Raw genomic sequence first — 21,632 nt, 5'->3', positions numbered from 1 at the left:
CCTAATGCCGAATCTCACAATATCCACAAGTCATCCCCACAGCATATTTAAGCACCACACACACACACACACACACACACACACACACACACACACACACACACACACACACACACACACACACACACACACACACAGAAACACACACACACACACACACATACACACACACACACACACACAGAAACACACACACACACACAGAAACACACACACACACACAGAAACACACACTCCCCCTTCTCCACATTAGCTCAGTCACTCTTTGCCCCTAACTGCCAGGGACTGCAAGAGGGGTTCAAAAACACAATCTGACTCTCGGCAAAGGTCAGATTTCTCACTCGGCATGTCCCTGGGCTTTGGGCACAAAAGAGGCTGAATTCACGTCTTTCAAGCGGGCTCGCGCCTTTGTCCCAGAGGAGCGGAGGAGTCAGCGCGGGCCCTGCTACAGACCAGCCCCTCCTGAAGCGCACGGTCAGGGGCGGCCCAACGTCTGGCCTGGCGGCCCTTTGACTGATGTACCCCTGCCATGTCACACACCCTCTCTCACACACACACACACACACTACACAATACACACACACACCACCCTTGCGCAACCTCAACACTCTCCAGCATGCAGCCATACAATACTCTGAGGCCACATCAAACGAAGGTCCCCCCCAGTTCTTATTGAAAAAAATAATTTTGCTGCCCGCTGAAGACTGCAGCCTGAGGGCTGGGGAGGGAGGGAGGGAGAGGGTGGCTGGGGAGGGTGAGGGAGGCTGGCGAGGGTGGCTGGGGAGGGTGAGGGAGGCTGGCGAGGGTGGCTGGGGAGGGTGAGGGAGGCTGGGGAGGGTGAGGGAGGCTGGCGAGGGTGGCTGGGGAGGGTGAGGGAGGCTGGGGCGGGTGAGGGAGGCTGGCGAGGGGGGCCGGGGAGGGTGAGGCTGGCGAGGGGGGCTGTGGAGGGTGAGGGAGGCTGGGGAGGGTGAGGCAGGGTGAGGAGGCGAGGTAGGGTGGGGGGGTTGAGGCAGGCTAGAGAGGGTAGGGCGGTTAGGGAGGGAAGGGAGGGTTGGTGGGGGCTAGGGAGGGTAGGAAGGGTGGGGGGGGACTAGGGAGGGAAGGGAAGGTGAGGGGGGCTAGGAAGAGCCATGGAGGGGCAGAGAGGGTGAGAGAGCTTTTTTCTTCAATTAGATCAATATGGATTTTGTTCTGCTCTCAAAGTTTAGTCATTGGTACAGCCAGTATGAGACAGTACAGTAGTTTATAGTAGCACTCTGTAAGAGAGTAAAGTATGTCTGCTTGCATGGCAGGCTATACTACTGTAGTTGTCTATTCAGACTACAGTACCCTTCCATGGGAGGGTATAGTGTCAGTCCTTTCACATCAACTTATTGAAAATGAACAGTGGCGCTGCAGCACCATAAATGTAACATTTCACAGGATGTGAAGCACATCACACATCACAACCTCATATATACCCGCGCAACTTAGTTTAAATGAGTCAGAGGTGCTGATGACATCATAAAGCTGCATTCTTTTAGAGCGTCACAAACCCCCAACGTTCCGTCTCCCTGCACTTCCAGTTCGCATTTTTGCATTACTGAACAGTGAGTACATTATGTAGTTGAACTATGTCCCTGATAAGTCTTCAAACAGCAGAATGAGGGTGGTGGCATAAAACAACAGCTAGGACAGGTTTTTTTTCTCCCTTTATGTGCTCTGAAAGGAGGAGGTATTTTCTCCATTATTAACTAGGATGACTCATCTCGATCACAGAATCAACCAGAACCTGTTTTATGTACATACTTTGGACTTTGCAGCTAGCAATCAGGAACTGAAATAGCTTGCAGCTCAGAGTTATATGGTTCATAACCATAACTTAGCACATTTCTCCTTTTCAAAAACAGCAACTGTGTGCTTGTCTGCACAGAACACTTAATTGTTCTTTACAAGTAAAAACAAGTATGTGTTGTAAAGTCGTAGGTTATTGTTTTGGTGGTTTACAAAGTCAATGTACAGTCAGGGGTGAGACGCTGTATAAATGTGAAGTCCTATGCTAATATGGGCATTACCAGCTCAAGTTCTGCTGGCACTTTGCATCCGACTGCGGAAGAAACTGCCAGGCAAATAAGGGGTTTGTCTTATTAAGTATTCATTGTCACCTGGTAACGGTTGCTTATTATTTCACCTGAAATTACAGTGAAAACTGATAGCGAGATGAGGAGGGAGGGAGTTGGAGAGTTGGGGTGATGGAGCGATGGAAGGGAAAGAAGTAAATGTATAAGTAAAGAAGAAGAGAGAAAGAGAAAGAGTAGACGGCTAAAATTGCAGGAAGAGTGGCATGTTTTTATCGAGTCACTGTACAAGTCATTCTTTATCTGGGATTTTAAAACAACAGTGCTGGCTCAAGTTACACACACTGTAGAGTATCATTGTGTTCTGGTCAATATAGGTTATGTCTTCCTGTAAGGATCTAAGCAGTTAGATGTTAAGTTAAAACATGTCAGTTTGAATCCTCTTCCCATTGTTCATGAAACCGTGCCCCGTTTCAAGTCACATGATACAAACACACAAAACAGGTAACTTGTTTATGATGGAAATACTTCCTTAACTGACAGAATAAGTGCTCTGTAACAATTGTAAATTTACAAATAACATTACTCATCCCAAAAAATAAGATATTAGATCATATTCATAATCTAAAACTATAATTCCTAAAAAGCAGATTTTATATGAAATTATTATTTTAATTTTTTAGTAAACCTTTTTTTTATTTTATTTTTATTTTTTATGTTGCTCTCCTCTCATTTGAATAGAGCCAGGGCAGGCTCCGCCCCCAGGGCAGGCTCCGCCCCCAGAGGCTCCACCCCCAGAGAGTGGAAAGGCTAGTAGACCACAGAGATGGAAAAGGCCAGCCCACTAAGGGGAGGAAAAAAAACAGCTCTGGTTCCTTCTCTGCTGTAGTTTCCTCTCCGCCTGTTCAGACCAGCCAGCGCGGTGTATGTGTGTGTGCGTGTGTATGGGAGCGAACCAGAAGGAGTGAGCACACGAGCGAGCGCGAGAGAGAGAGAGAGAGAGAGAGAGAGAGAGGGAGGCTGCAAGCTAAAGGGGAGGCTCCGTATTCGTTCACCCCCCCCCCCCCACCCCACCACCACCAACAAACCACAAGGAGGAGGGGCCCAGCCCCAACTGCCAATCAAATTCACTCGTGGCACCCGGCATTATCTCAGCAACAAACTATTGACAGATTATATGTCAAGGAGTTTAGGGCATGATTGAAGGAAGCTTTTTTATCTAGTTACTGTTCCGCTCAGTTACTCTTCAACCGACGTAACATTCGAATGAATTTCTAACAGAGTCGAGTAATATTATGAAAGTTACATGTCTTAGAGGATTTAACTTCGACTTCCCTGAATATGGTGAGTACTCATCTTCATTCCTATTTTTTCAAACCTACCAGTTTTATTAGTTGACAGTTAAAAGGTGTGCCTTTATCACTGACTAAATATACAGACAGAAGAGGGAAGTTGTTGATGATTAAACTGCGCAGGCTGTGTAGACATATACCGAAGTGTGCTACACCCTTATTTATAGCGCTTTGACAGTGCCCAAGGGTGAAAGCAATATCAAATATGATCTCCTAGTTCTGTAGTACTCACTGCTCACAATGCTACGCGCTTGCATGCTCATGAGAAAAAGTTCACTTAGCCAGTTTCATTTTGTCCTGTCAGAGTCAAAGCTTGTTTCTGAAACCAGTACAAATCTGAGTTAGAATCAGAAGCAGATACAATTCAGGTGTGTTTTATGTTGTATAGGTTTTTTTTTAATGTTTGTTAAACAACTGCCACTATTTATGGGAATCAGTTTAAGTATTGTGCCATAGAAAAATGGGTATTGTTTTAACCCACGTAGGTATGTGCAATGTCATTAGGGTACCTTGAATGGCCTAAGGGTTTGTTGCCAAGGGGATAATGCAAACAAACTGCTGTGTTCGTTATGCTGTTCCACACGTCAGGGGGACCAGCAAGTGATGGCCCATTATTTCAGCTAGTTCCATTTAGTAAATATAGCCATGGAAGCCGTTGAACAAGAAGGGTTACCCTGTAGTATGGCGGGAAATACAATATAAACAATAATTCACCTGGAGATAATTAATACAGAGGTGTTAAAAAAATGTTTTTGCTGTACTTCATTTCGTAAAGTCATAAAAATGTACGTTTAAAAAAAGATCACGTTTCTTATCAAATTTACTCTTTTTAGAGGACAAACTTTTGGGTGTGTTTTTTTCCCCCTGTGAATTTAAGTCTTTAATTTAAACTATTCTGAACTTATTTGCTTTTAAAGTAATATTTTTACTAAATCCACCACAAATCAGGAAAGAGACTGTGCCCCTTCTAGTTATGAAGTTCATTGTAAATATTTGTGTTATGCAGGTTTTGTAATTCACATAGACTGTCCTTGACTCTCCTTTCTGTGTTGACGCGTGTGGTGGTATGTTTTTATTGTGTACAGTAATTTTAGTATTTTTAGAAAGTCAATCTTATGACTCTTCATGTGTCACAATGGACGCATTGAATGTGACTCTTAACTACCCCATATGTGTTTGAAACACAGAATACAATGTATTTTACATCAGGAGAAGACCCTCTGCATTTTCATGTTCAGCCTTAATGCGTAATCAAAATGTGCATGTATTTACTTTAGTTGAAGATGATTCAAACTTCATCGTGTTTTTTAGTACCACAGTTATGATGGTTTTGTAACGCGTTGAGTTTCTGCATTGACTTGAAATCATCTCTCTCTCTCTCTTAATTTCATTTTTTCTTTCTCTTTCTCTTCCTCTCTATCTCCTCTCGGCATAAACGTGTTTACTTCATGTTTTATCCTTCTCAGGTATACAGAATTAACAGCATGTTTGAGGAAGAGGCAAAATATGTCAGTACTTTAAATTCAGTATCAAGCATTGGACTCATTTCGGCAATTTGTAGAATTTGTAGAAGACAGAGCTTGTATGTTTCCCTCTGTGCTACCTTGTCTGTCCAGAATTACAGTCTCAAATAGTAGTATGGTAAACAACTATGCTGACAGTTCAAACACACCCTAATTCTCAACTTTTCATCTGCTCCAACTATGTTTTTTGGCCACATTTTTGTGTGTTTTCTTTTATGAGTCATAACAGCGATTGCCTTCTCCCTCAGTGAGTTGTCGCATTAACCCTTCTCAGCCATCTCCACCTTTTTACGGCCTTCACAAAAATAGGATGAAATGAGGGGGAAAAACAACCTTAGGTCTGAAGCCGTCAATAACCTTTTATCACAATTTTGCAATAACCCAAATCAATTTGATGTCTTAAGCAATAAAAAGTGCTGTTGCTGTCCTAATTCTCTCGCTCCTCCGATGACAGTAAATTTACATTTTTTAATTAAACTAGCTGGAATTTTTATGAGGGGGCTGGGCTATGCTAATAGGAATGTTGTGTACCGCAGATTAACGGAGTTTTGAAATAAATTTAGCAGGGAGATGTTTGTAGGAAAAAATGCAAGCCATTGTCTTTAACCCCTTTTATGCCAATCTCTCCTGGGGGACTCTGGGTATTCTGTAGAGCCTTGTCAGGGAAGAGTGCTTTTCAGCAATGAGGTGATTAGTATCGCCATGTCAACCAAAGCAAAACATTCAAGTAATAAAAAACAAGAAACATTTCTGTGTTATTAAAATGACATATTTATAGTAAAAATATACTTTTCATCTTTTTTTAAATATCTTGTTTGTTTTTTGAATACATTTGTTTCCTTGAGAAGTACATTGCAAATATGTATTTTCTATTTCCATAAATTGTACTCAAAATCTTGTACACATTTTTTTGTGTTTAAGTATTCATATAATTTTCTTAAAGATAACAACTCAGTTTCTAATGTAAAATTACATTTAAAATTAATTTTGGAACACTTACATTTAATAATTCAAAACATGTTCTTTTTATCAAATAATCAAAAAAGATGGTGGATTTGTATCGAATTATACGATGTGCACCATAAGAGGCTTTGTTAAAAATGGAGACAAAAAGTGTGAAATAATTAATCGCAATGTTCTGTATATATGTTTGTGTAGTTTTATGGTCCGCTTAGATCGAGGGTTTGATTGATGTTGTGCAAAGCTGTTTGTGTTATGCCTGGCTTTAGCAGAGAGAGAGGGAGAGATGGATGGAGAGAGAGAGGGAGGGAGGGATGGATGGATAGAAGGAGGGATGGGGGGGACAAGGAACAGAGAGAGAGAGAAGGGGGGAGTAGAGAGAGGTAGAGGAACAGCTGAGGCCTGATTGAGCATGTGCCTCGTCATCATACACAAGCCACCCAACACCATAATTACCTCAGCCCCCCCCCCCCCCCTTCCTTAAAAAACCCCAGACCCCCCTCCCCGCGACCCCCAGACCCCCTTTAATACCCAAATCACACCAACTGCCCCGTTTAAATATATATATTATTTTTTTACCGGCAGGCAGGAAAAACATCGGAGATCAAACAGTCAAATAAACCCCAGCTGAATGGGAAAGCAGAACCCTCTGTTAGCGTGGTCAGAGAGTCCAGTCTCTACTTGATGCAGGCCAGGAGCAGGCCAAATGCCTCCACCTCCCCCTCTCTCCACTCCGGTGCTCTCATGCAGCGGCCAGCACCTAATTAAAACCTCACGGCTCCCCGTCACCAATCTGGAGTAATGGCCTAATTAATACTCAGAGAGGAAGTACTGTGGAATAATAAACAGGTTACACCTTGGGCCATTATTGCCTTTATTAGGCCAAATCCACCAGGGTTTTTTATCATCACACTTAATGGTATGTTTGTTATTTCAGGAACGGAAAAATTAATTTGTGCTTTGTATTTGTTTTTTAGTTTTTTGGGGAAAGACAATAATAATAATAATAATAATAATAATAATAATAACAATAATAGATTATTATATCCTATTAACAATTGTGCAAATAATAATTCGATCAATAATAATAACTAAATAAAATCTGAAATTTAGAATGAAACTTTTTAAAATATTTATATATACACAGTACAAAAGCAGACCCACTTTGTGCACATTTAACCAGTGATTAAAGTGTCTCCCTGCTAACAGTCTCACAGCTAAACCTGAATATGCCTTGTCATGTGTTCCTCCGTGCAGCGTGGAGACCAAGGCTCCCAGTGACTGCTCTGTTCCTCTGGATCACAATCTTACATATGAAATTATAATTTCATGCAAAGTAGGGGAGAAGAATAATCTCTCCTCGTTGATATGGCATATAAGAGAGAAAAGGAGGAAAATGAAGAGGCAATTAGCACAGCGGAGACTTGGGCTGTGTCAGACTGGCAGCACGTAGGCTCTGCTGGCCACCAATGCATTTTGCATGCTTGGCTTATCGAAGCACACTTATTAGGCTGCTTGAAAGAGAGATTAAGCCTGCGCAAAATATGGTGACTAATCCTTTTAAATGTGGCAGGGGGTGTTTGAGGTGGGACCCGCCCGCGGCACAGGTTAGAGGGGAGGAAAGGGGCATGGACAAGGCTACGGTATGCGACATGGCCCCTTCGTAGATGTGTGTGTATGTGTGTGTGTTGAAGAAGCTTGGGAAAACAGTTTAAGGACCTGGATAGTGACTGACGTAGATAATACCCTGATTGTTTATCTCTTTGGAGACAATCTCAACCGTCTTATCTTGGCAACAGTTACTGGGGGTGTGTGGGGGGGGGGTGCGGGGGGGGGGGGGGCTGAGACGGCCCTGTTGTAGGACTCCTCTCCAGGTGGTCCACAACACACTGGAAATGAGGCGCCTTCTTGATGTTTGCCATGCATGTCAACTGGATTGTTCCGGTTTTTCACGACTTCTTTTGAAGTTGATAGTTTGAGAGGTGTTTCGTCAAATCTCTGTTTATCAGTTTCACTTCTCCGTCAGCTAGTTCACAGGGATTCACCCCGCTGATTCCAAGGGCCCTTCTGTCTTTTGGCTTGGAAAAATAACAAAGAAAAAAAAGAAACATTGCACCTCTCTGTCTCTCTCTCTCTCTTTCTCTCTCTCTCTCTCTCTCTCTCTCTCTCTCTCTCTCTCTCTCTCTCTCTCTCTCTCTCTCTCCCCCCCCCTGTCACCTCAGTAGGAGGAAGGCAATGTTTGCTCCCCTGCGCTCCAGAGCCAATACCTCTGTCCTCGTTGGTAATTGACTGCAAACAGCAACACAGTGACGTTTAAACACCGCTCCCCCCATAACCCCCGTCTGTTCCCTCTCTTCGGCCCCCGCCCCCCCACCACCCTTCCATGGCAGCTCCCCTGGTTCTGTGTGTGTTTTCATGTGACATTCTATTCACTTGGGTCAGTAGCAAGCAGCACCAGCAATAATTACTGTCTGTACATGATAAATCTGAAACCCAGCTGCTCAGGTCTGTCACTGCCAACAGACCGAGAGAGAGAGAGAGAGAGTGAGAGAGAGAGAGGAGGGAGAGAGACAGGGAGAGAGTGGAGTAGGGAGAGAGAGAGGGGGAGGGAAAGAGAGAGAGGGGGAGAGAGAGAGAGAGAGAGAGAGAGAGAGAGAGAGAGAAAGAGAGAGAGAGAGAGATGGAAACTGAGAGAGATGGGATGCAGTAGGGGGCTCAGGAGTTAGCAGTTTGCCTGAATTTTTTTGTTGAACTTGGTAACTTGATAGGATTACATGGTACCACGGCCCACACCTGTTAAGAGGCTGTTAGGCCAACAGTTGGCCATGTCCCGTGGCCAGAGCTTCTCTGCACTCTAATCTGGATGGGTCCTCTTCTAGGGATTCCTTCCCGCTATGTATGACATGGGTTCAATCCTTAGGGATTTTGCTTTGGGGTGAAGGGCGAGCAGGCGGACACAGTGGACTAGTGTGTGTGTGTCTCTGTGTGTGTGTGTGTGTGTGTGTCTCTCTGTGTGTGTGTGTGTGTGTGTTTTGCATGCATATGTCATGGTGTAATTGTGTGTGTGTGATGCAGCATCAGCTGATGTACCCCCACTCCAGGGGTATATTGTTTGCCATCAGTGTTGATTCCCCCCTGTAGCCACCCCCTACGCCCCCCTTCCGACTCCCCCTAACAGCCAGTACACCACAACAGCAGAGGAAAGATTTGGATCTGGTTTGTTTATGAGTTAAGTGCAAGGGACAGGTGACATAATAAGTGTGGAGGTTCAGCTCGACTGAAAAAATGTGTTTCTGTGTTAGCAGAACCACTGTCCAATTAGCTGCAGTACGTTTGAAAGAAGGAAGCCACAGTTTCTGGAAATTACATCTCCTCACAAGTATTTGTGAGGAATGTATGTGCATCTATTTGAGAGCAGTGAGTAATGGCTCAAATAATTGTTTGTCTTCTCACTGCGAAGCATCCAAACAATAAAATCAACTGAAACAGTCAACTGAAATATTCGACTTTACAATGCTTCTGCTAATTCAATGTCATTTTAGTTTTGGGGGGTTTGTGGTGTTTTCGAACCCGAGCTGACTTTAGTGGAGGAAACCATTTGAACTGTAGGTTGTTTTCTGGTGTCTGCTATAGCCTTATTAGGCCTTCCACTGCTACACGGCTCTCAAGCCTCGTGGCTTTTGAAGGGACCTCACCACCTGTTCTCCCTATTGTACTGGAATTTTCTATATTTGGCTGGAAGTAGTTCCGTCCAATGGTGGCGTGGTCATTTGTTTTCCACAGTCTCAAAGGGAAGAAACAGCTATGAACTATTGTTTTCTGAAGACGTGTCAGTTGTTTGAATCTTTTTTTTTTTTTTTCTCGTCCCTGTGTGGAAACTGAAAGTGTGCAGTAAATGCCATCTTGTGTTCCTCAGCTGTTATTGGGAGGATATTAGACAACGTGATAGGACTTGAGAACCCTATGAAACATTTCTCACCAGGCCTCATAAACGTCATGTTGTTGCCAGCGTGTTATGGACACATTGGCATCTCCCCCCATCCTACAGCACAGAAGAGAACATTGGGGGGGGGGGGGAAAAGAAGAAATAAAAGGGAACAAAGTTAATAACTATCATCAGGTAACTTTTAATTGTCCTGATATGTAATCTCAGCGTGCCTAGAAAACATGGCAGCCTTTAGCTTCCTGGTGTATGCTGAGTGTCAAGTCCACAATGGTGCCAGCTGATGTTCAGAGGAACATAACCAGTAGGGGCTTATTGTTTGGACAATATTGAAGCCCCCGCCCTCCACCTCGGCTGTTCCTATCCCTCCTCCCCTGATTCATTTCACCCACTGTCCTCGCCCGTCGGAAAATGGCGTTAATTTTTTTATTACCTGTTTGACTCTCCAGCCTTATTACTGTGCCCCCCCTTAATGTTCTCCGTAACCGTGGAAACCAGATGAATAAATGTCCGCCAAAGAAAATGAGATGATTAAACAGGTCACCCTAGCAAAACAAATTCGCTTGGTCGAGCGCAATTTGTATACCAAGCAGCTGTCTTAACAGTTTGCTAACAAGGGGATTGTTTGTCGGGCAAACTGAGAGGGAAAAGAGAAGCAGAAAAGAGACATTTAGGAAAGTAAGGTTTTAAAAGGGTTTAAAAAAATCATTCTGTAGTTGTACAGTGTAAAAGAGAGGACTGAATAGGTGTCTTTATTCTTTATTTGGGGCTGCTGTGAGATGCAGCTGAGATAGTGTCTGATAATGCCTACAAATGCCTAAAAAACATATATATATATTTTCTATTTTATTCCTTAATTTCAGTTTGAGGCAGGAGTGAGTACAGTGTGTGCTCTCCTTGTCCTCAGCTGTGCTGCTGTACTGCCTTCGTTTGAGGAAATGTTTCTTTCCAGTCTGCATGAGAGACCTCCCCAAAAACATGCGAAATAGTGTTCAAGCATTCGTGTTTTACAAAAAAAAAAAAAAAAAAGCAGATCTTAATAAGGAAAAGAATAATCCTGTTCAGTGATACTTTCATCCTATTGTTTGCTAGCTTTGCCTGTTGTATGTCGCTGTATGCTGGTGTCGACAGTCACTCTTCCAAGAGGTGCCAGAGTGCCTTTTCCAATCCAACTGATTCTAGGGGCCGAGTCTACGTGTGTGTGTGTGTGTGTGTCTGTGTGTGTGTGTCTGTGTGTGTGTGTGTCTGTGTGTGTGTCTGTGTGTGTGTGTGTGTGTGTGTGTGTGTGTGTCTGTGTGTGTGTCTGTGTGTGTGTGTGTGTGTGTGTTTAGTGTCCCATGCCGTCTATTAGGAGACGTCTGGTTGTTTTCATGTCTGTAAATGAAGGAGCGGGCTGAGACGGCCGTAGCCGTAGCGACAGCGCCAACAGGCCGTCTGGGATGAGGGCCGTGGCATTTGCCGCCATGGCGACCACAGGTCGTAAACGCGGGGGCGTGCAGCGGTGATGTTGATTACGTAAGGCCTCCACGCCAGGGGGCGTGGCCTATCCAGGCTGGTTTACATACGTGTACCACCACCAACACCACCACTTAGTCGCCTATTAACTCTAAAACATCCCTGAACCCCCGACCCCCTCCCTCCAGTTACTTTACACCCCGTCTACCTCAAACGCACACCACATCTACGCATCCCATCACCTGGCAACACCCCCCTCCACCATGCTGACCACAAATACAAAACACATCCCATAATGCTTGGTTTTCCCTTTTCGTTTTTCTCCACGCCAGACTGAGCATATTCTACTTATTTTCTCCTCTCCTCTTTTTTTAAAATATTTTTTTGGGGGAGGAAAGAGGGGGGGAGTATTTCATCCCAATGTGGGGCGTCCATGGCTGATGCTAAAAAGCACTTGTGCATTATTGATGTTTTAATTTGTGCAAATGCCCAAGTCTTTGTTAAGTGATTATAGTGCTAGAGAGATACCAGAGGAGGCACTTGGCTATGAAACAAGAGCTCGCTCACACGCTCCCTACCCACACAGGGATGGCATCGGAGTAAATCTAACCAGGTCCACACAGGTCCACATTTTATCAGAGAGGGAGACAGGTTGAGAGAGGGAGAGGGGGAGGGAGGGAGGGAGAGAGAGAGAGAGAGAGAGGGTTGGTTGGTTGGAATGAGTGGGGTGGGAAAAGGGAGTGAGCAAGTTGCAAATACCCAAAGATAAAGAAACGTCAGCCGTTGATCTTTCGTCCTTATTTCACATACACCTCTTCCATTTATGATGTTCGTTTTATAGAACTTTTACATCCCTTATCAAAAAGTATTTGATTAAAATATAATAGAAGTGACCTGAAAAGTCCCATAAGCAAATATTCCAACTGACACGGCAGAAAGTGACCTTGGGAAAAGAAGGCAAGTGATAAAGCCCCTTGGTAGCAGAACAAACTAATAAAGTTAAGAGAGAGGCTTTAGGTAAATATAAAAGAGAGATTTTTTTCATACTGAGAGTAACCAGGAACAAAGGGTTTGAAACTTTTCCATGACGCGGTTGTGTGCCATTGTAACCCAATTATTTATATAATTGTCCTGACATCAATACACCTCAGTAGATAAATAACGAAGATAAACTCACAAAGAGACTGCTTTTTCCATATCTGGATGACAGATGACGTCATCGAAGTCACAGGTCAGTGTGGCTTTCACTGTCACAGGAGTATTACAGGAGGGTTATACATTTGGAGCCACACACGAGAGTTATACTGAACATGGACGTCATGCGAGCCTGTGTTCCCCATGTGTGGTCTGAAGGAACCATTGGTTGTCATCATTGTCAGGTCACATCCTCGCTGGTGTTAGACTCTGTCTCTGTCATCACTGTGTGTGTGTGTGTGTGTGTGTGTTTACTGTCTCCTGCTTGGTTTTACTCTCTTCTGCTGGATGGTGTCCTGACCCCAGACCCTGCTGCAGCTGTTCACACAGCCTGTCTACACACACACACACACACACAACCACCCTGCTTGTCTACCCTCCACACACACACACACTCACACACACAACCACCTTGCCTGTCTACCCGCCACACACACACACACACACACACCCACCTTGGCTGTCTACCCTCCACACACACACACACACACACACACACACACACACACACACACACACACACACACACACACACACACACACACACACACACACACACACACACACACACACAACCACCTTGGCTGTCTACCCTCCACACACACACTCACACACTCACACTCACACACTCACACACAACCACCCAGGGGCTGTCAACAGGCTCGATTCATCTGCACAGGGACCACATCCACTCAGGGATGGGATGTCAAACTGACTGGTTAGGCCCCAACCCTAACTGTTAGCGCTTGGAAACCAGTAAAACAACAGGAGACATTTTTGGCACGGTTCTAGTTCAGGTAAATGTTTGTTTAATAATGTTTTTTAGTTCATTGAAAAGGATCTTCAGTGGGGATTGGATGAAAGGGTTTGCTATGAGACTGTTAATGGAAGTATAGAACACACACATGCAGGCATGCACACACACACACACACACCCACACACTTACACTTGCACACAGTAACACACACATAATGCCACAGAAACACACAGTAACTTAGAAGCTTGCAGGCTTCCCCAAGCATTTACTGCTTTATTAAGCTGTCATGAACCCACTAGCAGAACATGAGAATACAGAGAGAAACAGAAAAGCTCACATTACTTTGATGATCTGGTGTCATTTGTGGACTACAAAACGCTGGCTTTATTGTGTGCTGAGGGAAGGAGAGAGAGAGAGAGAGAGAGAGAGGGAGAGAGAGAGAGAGAGAGAGAGAGAGAGAGGGAGAGAGAGAGAGAGAGAGAGAGAGAGAGAGAGAGAGAGAGAGAGAGAGAGAAGAAGCTGGCTCAGAAATTCAGAATTTCAATTAGTGTACGTAATCTGAACCTGCTGGCTTTGATAGAGGGTTTTCTCCTGAATAAGGAGACAGAAGTACTTGTAAAACATTAATTAAGCTGGGTTGTGTGTTTCTGGTTTTTACAAGAACGGGTAAAGTGTGCTTTATTCAGCCTCTTTTCCCTGAATAGCAGACAGTTTCCACACAGGCTCTCGGTTGGAGAAAAGCTGTGAATGGGAGAAAAGGGGAAGCGATTGAGCCTCATGCTGAGAAGCAGATGATATCATAGGTAAATGCAACGCCTTGCTAGAGAACGGCTATCCTTCTCCCCTGAAACTAGAGCCCTGCACAGGAAAAACGAGCCCCTTTTTTAACGACTTTCTACATGACAGATGACATTTAGGCTGGCTTTTGGATCACATTGCTTTGACATTATCTCTTACCTCACAGAACCATTGATTATTAATCGTTGATATGAATTGTTAATCGTTGGTTGGTATCAATTATGAGACTGTGCCTGTCATACCTAAGTCATGGGATTCTAATTTGTGAGCATCAGTTTTCTGGTCTTAGAAGGAAATTGGATAGGAATGGGCTTGGTTTAAAATATCCCATGTTTTAGCTTGGCCGTGTTTCTGATGATATGCTAGCTAGTTTGTGTGCTCATGGGGATTCAGGTTTCTCTAAATTTCTGGTGTTGAACACGGTGAATAAGTGGTGTTAGGGTACATGGTGAATTGGTGGTGTTGGGGTTAGTGGTGGTGGAGGAAATGAAACCTTAAAAATACTTTCTGTTCACCCCAATTGGCCTGGCCTCTAATCTCATGGTGTAATCTGGTTATAAAAACAGAGGATATCGCGACTTTCATCCAAAAATAGATCATTTACCAAGGCCTCAGGTACACCAGGTCTAAAGTATAGGTGTACGTATCACTCATATCAGTGGTGAGTAAGGTTTTGTGAGGTGGAATACTGGCACATTTTCTTCAACAACAGAGTAAAGTACAATTGTAGATTTTACGACTCACATATCCGGGAGTGAGCTCAGAAACGGAGGTAGGAAGAAAGAAGCGTTTTCAGTGTTCCTGACGAGGCTGTGTGCACACATGCATTCCTCCCCGTTGAGGGCAGATCCAGCAGCCGTCGGTGATGACACACCAAGGATGCATTAAAACCACCCTGCAAAGCTCAAAATCAATTGGAATGGATAGTTAAGCTGGCCCCCCTAAAAATCAATGAGCAATTCATGTCCTTGATCAGAGAGTGTCGTTCTTTTCAATGTTAGAAGCTAAACATGATCAGTGCGCGCACACGCACCCGTCTGGTGGCCCGAAATTACACAAACTCACCTATTTTTTAAATAAACAAGTTGGAGAAACAGTATGTGAATAACAATGTTGTACGTTTTGATTACTCAGAGCTGTTGGCCATGTTGTAATGTGATTGGTTGTTTGCATTGTATATTGCAACACACCATTGAGCTGCTCAAGGGAACTGCTCATGTTAGAGTATGATCAGCAGTCATTAGCACAAAGTTTAAACCTACATTTATAGAAATAATTCTTGTGGTTGGGGACTTTTGGATTGGCTGGACTGTTCTCCATCAGGTAACATCTCAATCATAATGCAAGAAATAGAGGAAACATTTGAAGGTTTATTTTAATTTTTTGGTGAATTTTTATTTTTTTTACAAAAATAACATCAGCATTCCACATACACACAATATTTTCTTTCTTGTAGAAAGAGTGAGAAGATAATGTTAGCCAGATGAAGAGAATAAACATTCAGTGTTTCAAAATAGTAATTTAGTCCTTATTAATGCCATTAGTGTAACAGTCAGCATGGATCACATCAGTGGCAGGCAGAGCAGCTCCACTGTCTCAGCCCTGTGACGGGATCATGTCTACAACAATTTGAGCATTTTGTGTTGATGAGTGAAGTTTCAAGTACTGCTGTATCCAGTAACCCACCATGAAACAATGGCCACTTTCTCTCTCTCTCTCTCTCTCTCTCTCTCTCTCTCTCTCTCTCTCTCTCTCTCTCTCTCTCTCCCCCCCCCTCTCTACCTCTCTCTCCCTCCACAAGTATGTACTTTTACTTCAATTCATCTCTTTTTATTTGAACAGACTCCAGTGAGCATTAAGTTAACATTATCTGTCATCCCAGGCCGAGTCCTTCATTTTGGCCAGCCAGTGTCGAGACTGACCCATCCCAAGGACGAGATTTTCAACCCAGATTTAAATAATGACAGTTTGACTGTCAGTTCGACTCTGGGGACATTTCAGGATTTCAGGCCAATCCAGCCAGCCCTACTTGGAGGCTTAAACAGGCCACGTCATTGGGCCCTGGGTACAGGTCCACTTTGCATCAGATCCACATACCAAATGAAACAGATTGAAGTATGTTGTGTTGTTTCTGTGAACTATAAAGTCCTGTATTCCTGTCCTCTGCAGTTTCTAGTTATAGACGTTGCTCGGCCAGTTGTTCGACCTAAACAGGTGGGCTTTCTACTCCAGTTTTTTTTTTTTTTTTTTTTGGTAACATTTAAAGAGGCCGTTCAGTTCCCTCAGAAAATGGCCTCAGATTGGGTGGAGAGAGAGCGTTCAGACCAGAGAGCCTTCAGACCAGTTGTCACCTGTCAAGCCAAGCCAAGGGTTCCAGCTCACAGTTGCTCTCTTCTGAGGTGAGATATGTTCCAGCAGCTGCCTACCCTCACATGGGTTTTTCTTTTTTTCTTTTTTTTTTTTAGGAGAGGGTATTTTTTCCTTGTTTCCAATAAAGCAGAAGTGAATGTTTGTGGCAACTGGGGCCTTGTGTTGCAGAGGGCTCCAGCAGGGCTGTCAGTCAGTCAGTCAGTCCCAGTCCTGGACACGTGCCCTGTCCCCTGCTCTCACACGAGGGGAGCACACATCCTCGTGGGCAGGGAGACGTGGAACTCTTTGTCCTTGTTTGGGGGTGCTTCTCTAGTCCTTTCTGTTCACAAGACCCTTCAGACTCTTTATGTAGTGCGCTTCAACAGCCCTGATGGAAGTCCGGGATTTTCTTTTTTACAGTTTGGTTTGTACTGTAGGTAGGACTCTCTCTCTCTCTCTCTGTCTCTCTCTCTCTCTCTCTCTCTCTCTCTCTCCTCTGGTATGTTTGTTTTCTTTTCTTCCCCTCCCTTTTCTCTTTCTCTCTCCCTCCCATTTTCTCTCCCTCCTCAACCTCCCCCTCTCCCTCTCTATCCCTCTCTCTCTCCCTCTCTCTCTCTCTCTGTCAATCCATCTGCATCATGTCGATCTGTCAGACTGCCAGTGTCTGTTCCAATTAGATTCCACTTAATACACATAACCTCCATTAACACGCAATCAAGCCCAGATAAATCACGTCCTTTAAGTCCCCCCCCCCCCTTCCTCTCCGCCTCTCCCGTGTAGCTTTGCATCTTTCTGTTTTTCTCAGCAACCTTCATTCAGCAGGATGGTGATGGACCAGGGAGCGTCATCACATGAGGACTCCTAAGCGAGGACAGCAAACCCAGCACACATCCTCAAAGGGGATTTCAGTGTTTTTTATTTCCTTTCTCAAAAATCTCTCTCACTCTGTTCTGGCCCCTCTGTTCCCCTTCATCCTCCTCCTCCCAAGACGACGAGCTCTCGTTTTCGTTTCACCGTCGTCCTTACGCGCGGTGGAACGCCAGTCCAGGCCAGGGCAGCGGATGACGTTCCTGTTGTTGTATTGAGCGACGGGATTCAGCCTGAGGGTTCTTGGTATCCCTGGACAACAGGTCAGAGTACCGCTCCAACACCAGCAGAGCAGGCAAGCTCCCAACACAGAGCGGAGTTCAATAACTCAACACGCCAATGAGCCACACATCCTCTGTCATGTCAATGATTTGAGCGAAAGAAGGCTTTGCACATGCTAGCCTGTATTTAATGCATAAGACACATGCCTCTGGGCATCCCTTTGACAGGAAAATAGAAAAATATATATATAAATGCACATGCAGGCGAAGACTCAGGCTCAGTTATAATTCTTTAATAAAGTCAATAATTCACAAGGTTTTTGTTTTGTTTTTTGTTTTTTTTACACTAATGGAGTGTGGGGAGACTGTTGAATTAGCAAAGACAGAAAACCTAAAAATACAAACTAAATTAAATCAACCTGTAGCGGCACCCCCTGGGCACTCTTTTATTAATGAGGAATAAAAGTGTTAAAACATTGACGCGTTGGCTAGATTAGCCTCTTTAATAACAGGTGCAGGCCACTCATAGGGCCGCTCATAGTCCAGAAGGATATCCTGCCTCAGTGAGTTACTGCAGGCTGTCTGAATACTCCCCTCACACTCCACCCCTAGTAACCACACACTCCACCCCTAGTAACCACAGAATACGGTACACACCGTCCTCACTCCACCCCTAGTAACTACAGAATACACAGCTAGACCCAAGCTAGGCCCAGGGAACATACACTGCAGCCAAACACTAAGAACCAAATTCACACTTTCTGTCCGATGTTTTGTCGTGAGAAACGGCTCAGAGGAGCTGGTTGAGCTCCACGGCTCGGTAAGAGCAGGAGCTGTGAGTTAGATGGCTCTTTGGTCTCGTGGTAAACAGCCCTGGTCACTGTGTTGTCGTGTGTGGAGGGCTGGTGTTGCCCATGGCCACAGGACCCCACCTCGGTTTCCCTGCCAACAGGGTGAGTACCTGTGCCTTCCCTGCCTGCACTCCAGACCACTAATCATGTGGGATACCTCAGCACTAGTCGAAGCTGACGTGGCCTGCCAGTGCACCGAGTGTAAAAGAAGCTCAGGTTTAACATCTAAGAAGCCATGAGAACGGCTCAGCTTGATCCATTTCTTATCTCCTCTGCTGAGTTGTCGAGCTCAAGCCTTTTATGGGAATTACAAGCTTATGGGTGAACAGAGAACTTGTCCTCCCGCCATCTTGGCAAGTAAAAAAAATGGCCTGTTGCACTAGTTCTGATGAAGAGGACTGGTTGGTTATTCCGGTTTACACCAGATTGTATTTTTCTGGAATCGGTACGACACTGGACTGGTTCTGCCAGGATCAGATCAGGGCGTGCGTGCGTGCAGTTCAAAGCCATGACTAGTTTTGTTAAATTAGTATTGGGTGTTACTAGCGAGTATTGAGTTGTCACGCAGCAATAACAGCCTTTCTCTCATCCTCTGCGATAAACTAATCTATTGTTACAGCCGTGTTTTTCTGGCTCTCTAAAGGGGAGGACAGTATTGACTATAAGTTGGGCTTGTTTTTTTTCCTTCTTTCCCAGAGAAAAGTAAGGGAATAACGCTGATGAGTTTAAACAGCTTCAGCCAGGCGATGGGCAAATATAATAAGTGTTTTCGTAGACGTCACCACTGATTATCTCATCTGGGCATTTTGGGTGAATGTGGTGGATTTAAAGGCTGCTTCTCTATTGTGCTGACATCACCCCTTAACAAACTAAATTAAATCATGGCTAAAATCATTTGAAACTCTCCCAGAGTCTGTCTCAAATGGCCAAACAATGAGTGTCTGGGAAATTTAAAGGGAACGCGGTGTGGGTGTGTGTGTGTGTGTGTGTCTGTGGGTGTGTGTGTGTGTGTGTGTTTAAAGGCGGCATGGTGGGGGTGGGATGATGTGTATACTGTGGAAATGGGGGCAATTTACCCTCACACTGAATAATCAGACAAGGGGGAGCCAACATTAACGAAGCTGTCTCCATAGCGTTTAGAGGACGTTCTCAGGCCGCTTGGCCTCGTGTCAGTGTTTGCCTACACTACTCATCTTGGTCGTGTTCCTTTGAAACAGTCCATCATGCTTTAGAATGAACTCACACCTGCCAAACCACACATCACTAGCGCCCTGGTGAAATACTTGATGATATTTTTAAAATGTGTAAAACATTGTTGTAACTCGATCCTGCGAACGTTTGATGTGTTGCACAGGAATATCCTGTCAGGGTACATGATGAGCACAGACACCATCTTGATATAGATGAACTTTTATACCCCAGACTCAAATATAACGTTTGCATGAGCCCACAGGGCTGACCCTCTTAGGGCTGACCGCTGCAGGGCTGACCCTCGCAGGGCTGCAGGGCTGACCCTCGCAGGGCTGCAGGGCTGACCCTCGCAGGGCTGCAGGGCTGACCCTCGCAGGGCTGACCCTCGCAGGGCTGCAGGGCTGACCCTCGCAGGACTGCAGGGCTGACCCTCGTAGGGCTGCAGGGCTGACCCTCACAGGGCTGCAGGGCTGACCCTCGCAGGGCTGCACTTGCTGCTATTGGGGGCCTTTCTGGCTCGAGTGAAGCAGCAGTGATCAGTGTGTTCCTGCAGTGGCTGCTCTGGGATCAACTCTGCTGTTAGTCTGTTTAGAACAGGGGGGGGGGGGGGAGAGACAGAGGGAGGGTGGATAGGTAGATAGGCAGGCAGAGAGAGAGAGGGGAAGAGAGCTATAGACTGAGAGAGAGGGGAAGAGAGCTATGGACAGAGAGAATGGGAGCGGGAGCTATAGGCAGAGAGGGAGGGGAAGAGAGAGCAGGGAGAGGGAAGGGGGGGGATTGGACTGTCCACAGTCTCTGCTCGCATGCCTGAACAGGCCACCCCGACCCTGGGAAGTGAGGAGAGGAGGGAGGGAGGAGTGGTGGAGGAGGGAGGGAGAGGAGGTGGAGGAGGGAGGGAGAGGAGGTGGAGGAGGGGTGGTGGAGGAGGGAGGGAGGGAGAGGAGGTGGAAGAGGGGTGGTGGAGGAGGGAAGGAGGGAGAGGAGGTGGAGGAGGGGTGGTGGAGGAGGGAGGGAGGGAGAGGAGGTGGTGGGGAAGTGTGGAGGTGCGCCGCTGTTAAACCCTCAGCCTGGCCTGCTTGGCCCGATGTGACAGGATTAGCCAAGCCCCGGTGAGCATGGCTGGTACTGGGAGAGGGGCCCGTGTGAGTGAGTGTGTGTGTGTGTGAGTGTAGAGAGAGAGGGAAAGTGTAGGGGATATGTGTCTGCGTGCTAGCGTGAGCGATGGTGTGTGTGTGTGTGTGTGTGTGTGTGTGTGTGACTAGGATCCAGACCTGCTGCTCACCACCAGCTGAGGGAGTAACACTGTGGATCTGACCCTCTCTGCCAAGCAGCCTCACATCCAGCCTTAACCCTCAGCCTCACATCCAGCCTCACATCCAGTCTTAACCCTCAGCCTCACATCCAGCCTCACATCCAGCCTTAACCCTCAGCCTCACATCCAGCCTCACATCCAGCCTTAACCCTCAGCCTCACATCCAGCCTCACATCCAGCCTTAACCCTCAGCCTCACATCCAGCCTCACATCCAGCCTTAACCCTCAGCCTCACATCCAGCCTTTACCCTCAGCCTTAACCCCAGGGGGCCTCCACCCATAGCAACCAGCCAAGCCAGGGGGGAGAACGGGGCGGGCGTCCGAGCCTGAAGTGAATGTGAGTCTGAAATTTATCCTTTTAAATTGAATTAAAGAGGCAGTGTTCCTTTACCCCTAGAATGATGGATTTGGATAATTACGGGTGTTAATGGGACTACGTAGAGAGGGCAGAGGGAGGGTTTAGTGGACATGGAGAACCAGGACAGCTCTGACCTGTATTGTACGCAGCCAGTGAGTACAGGCTTTTTACGAGGAGCTGGCCAGTGGACACTTGGGTAGATTGTTTTTCAGCGATTAAGAACTGGCGAAGGGGCCAAATGCTACAAATCTACCCCCGTTTATTCAAGGTGTTCCTATTCCCCCCTCCACACGGCCCTTCAGACCCTCGCTAGGCGCTGGGGCGGGTGGGGGGGGGGGGGACACACACAACGGAGCAAAGAGGACTGGTGTTGGTTCAGGCCTGTGTGTGTGTGTGTGGCTGTTAGGCTGTGAGGGTTTAACTCTGGAGACGCTAGGTTAGAG

General features: G+C 45.7%; 1 protein-coding gene across 1 annotated transcript in view; it reads left to right on the top strand.

Moving 5' to 3' along the window:
- Positions 1 to 3,136: 3,136 nt before the first annotated feature.
- Positions 3,137 to 21,632, top strand: part of casz1 (castor zinc finger 1) — an 88,958-nt gene continuing 70,462 nt past the window's right edge. The window contains exon 1 of the mRNA XM_084679659.1: positions 3,137 to 3,401. Within this exon, the coding sequence (XP_084535785.1) occupies positions 3,353 to 3,401 (49 nt within the window). The 5' untranslated portion in view covers positions 3,137 to 3,352. The remainder of the gene's footprint in view (positions 3,402 to 21,632) is intronic.

The sequence above is a fragment of the Hypomesus nipponensis genome, chromosome 18 (assembly GCF_054491055.1).
Source record: "Hypomesus nipponensis isolate SF chromosome 18, ASM5449105v1, whole genome shotgun sequence".
Taxonomy (NCBI): Eukaryota; Metazoa; Chordata; class Actinopteri; order Osmeriformes; family Osmeridae; genus Hypomesus; species Hypomesus nipponensis.
Note: the sequence above shows the minus strand (reverse complement) of the source record. Positions and strands in the feature narration are given on the sequence as shown.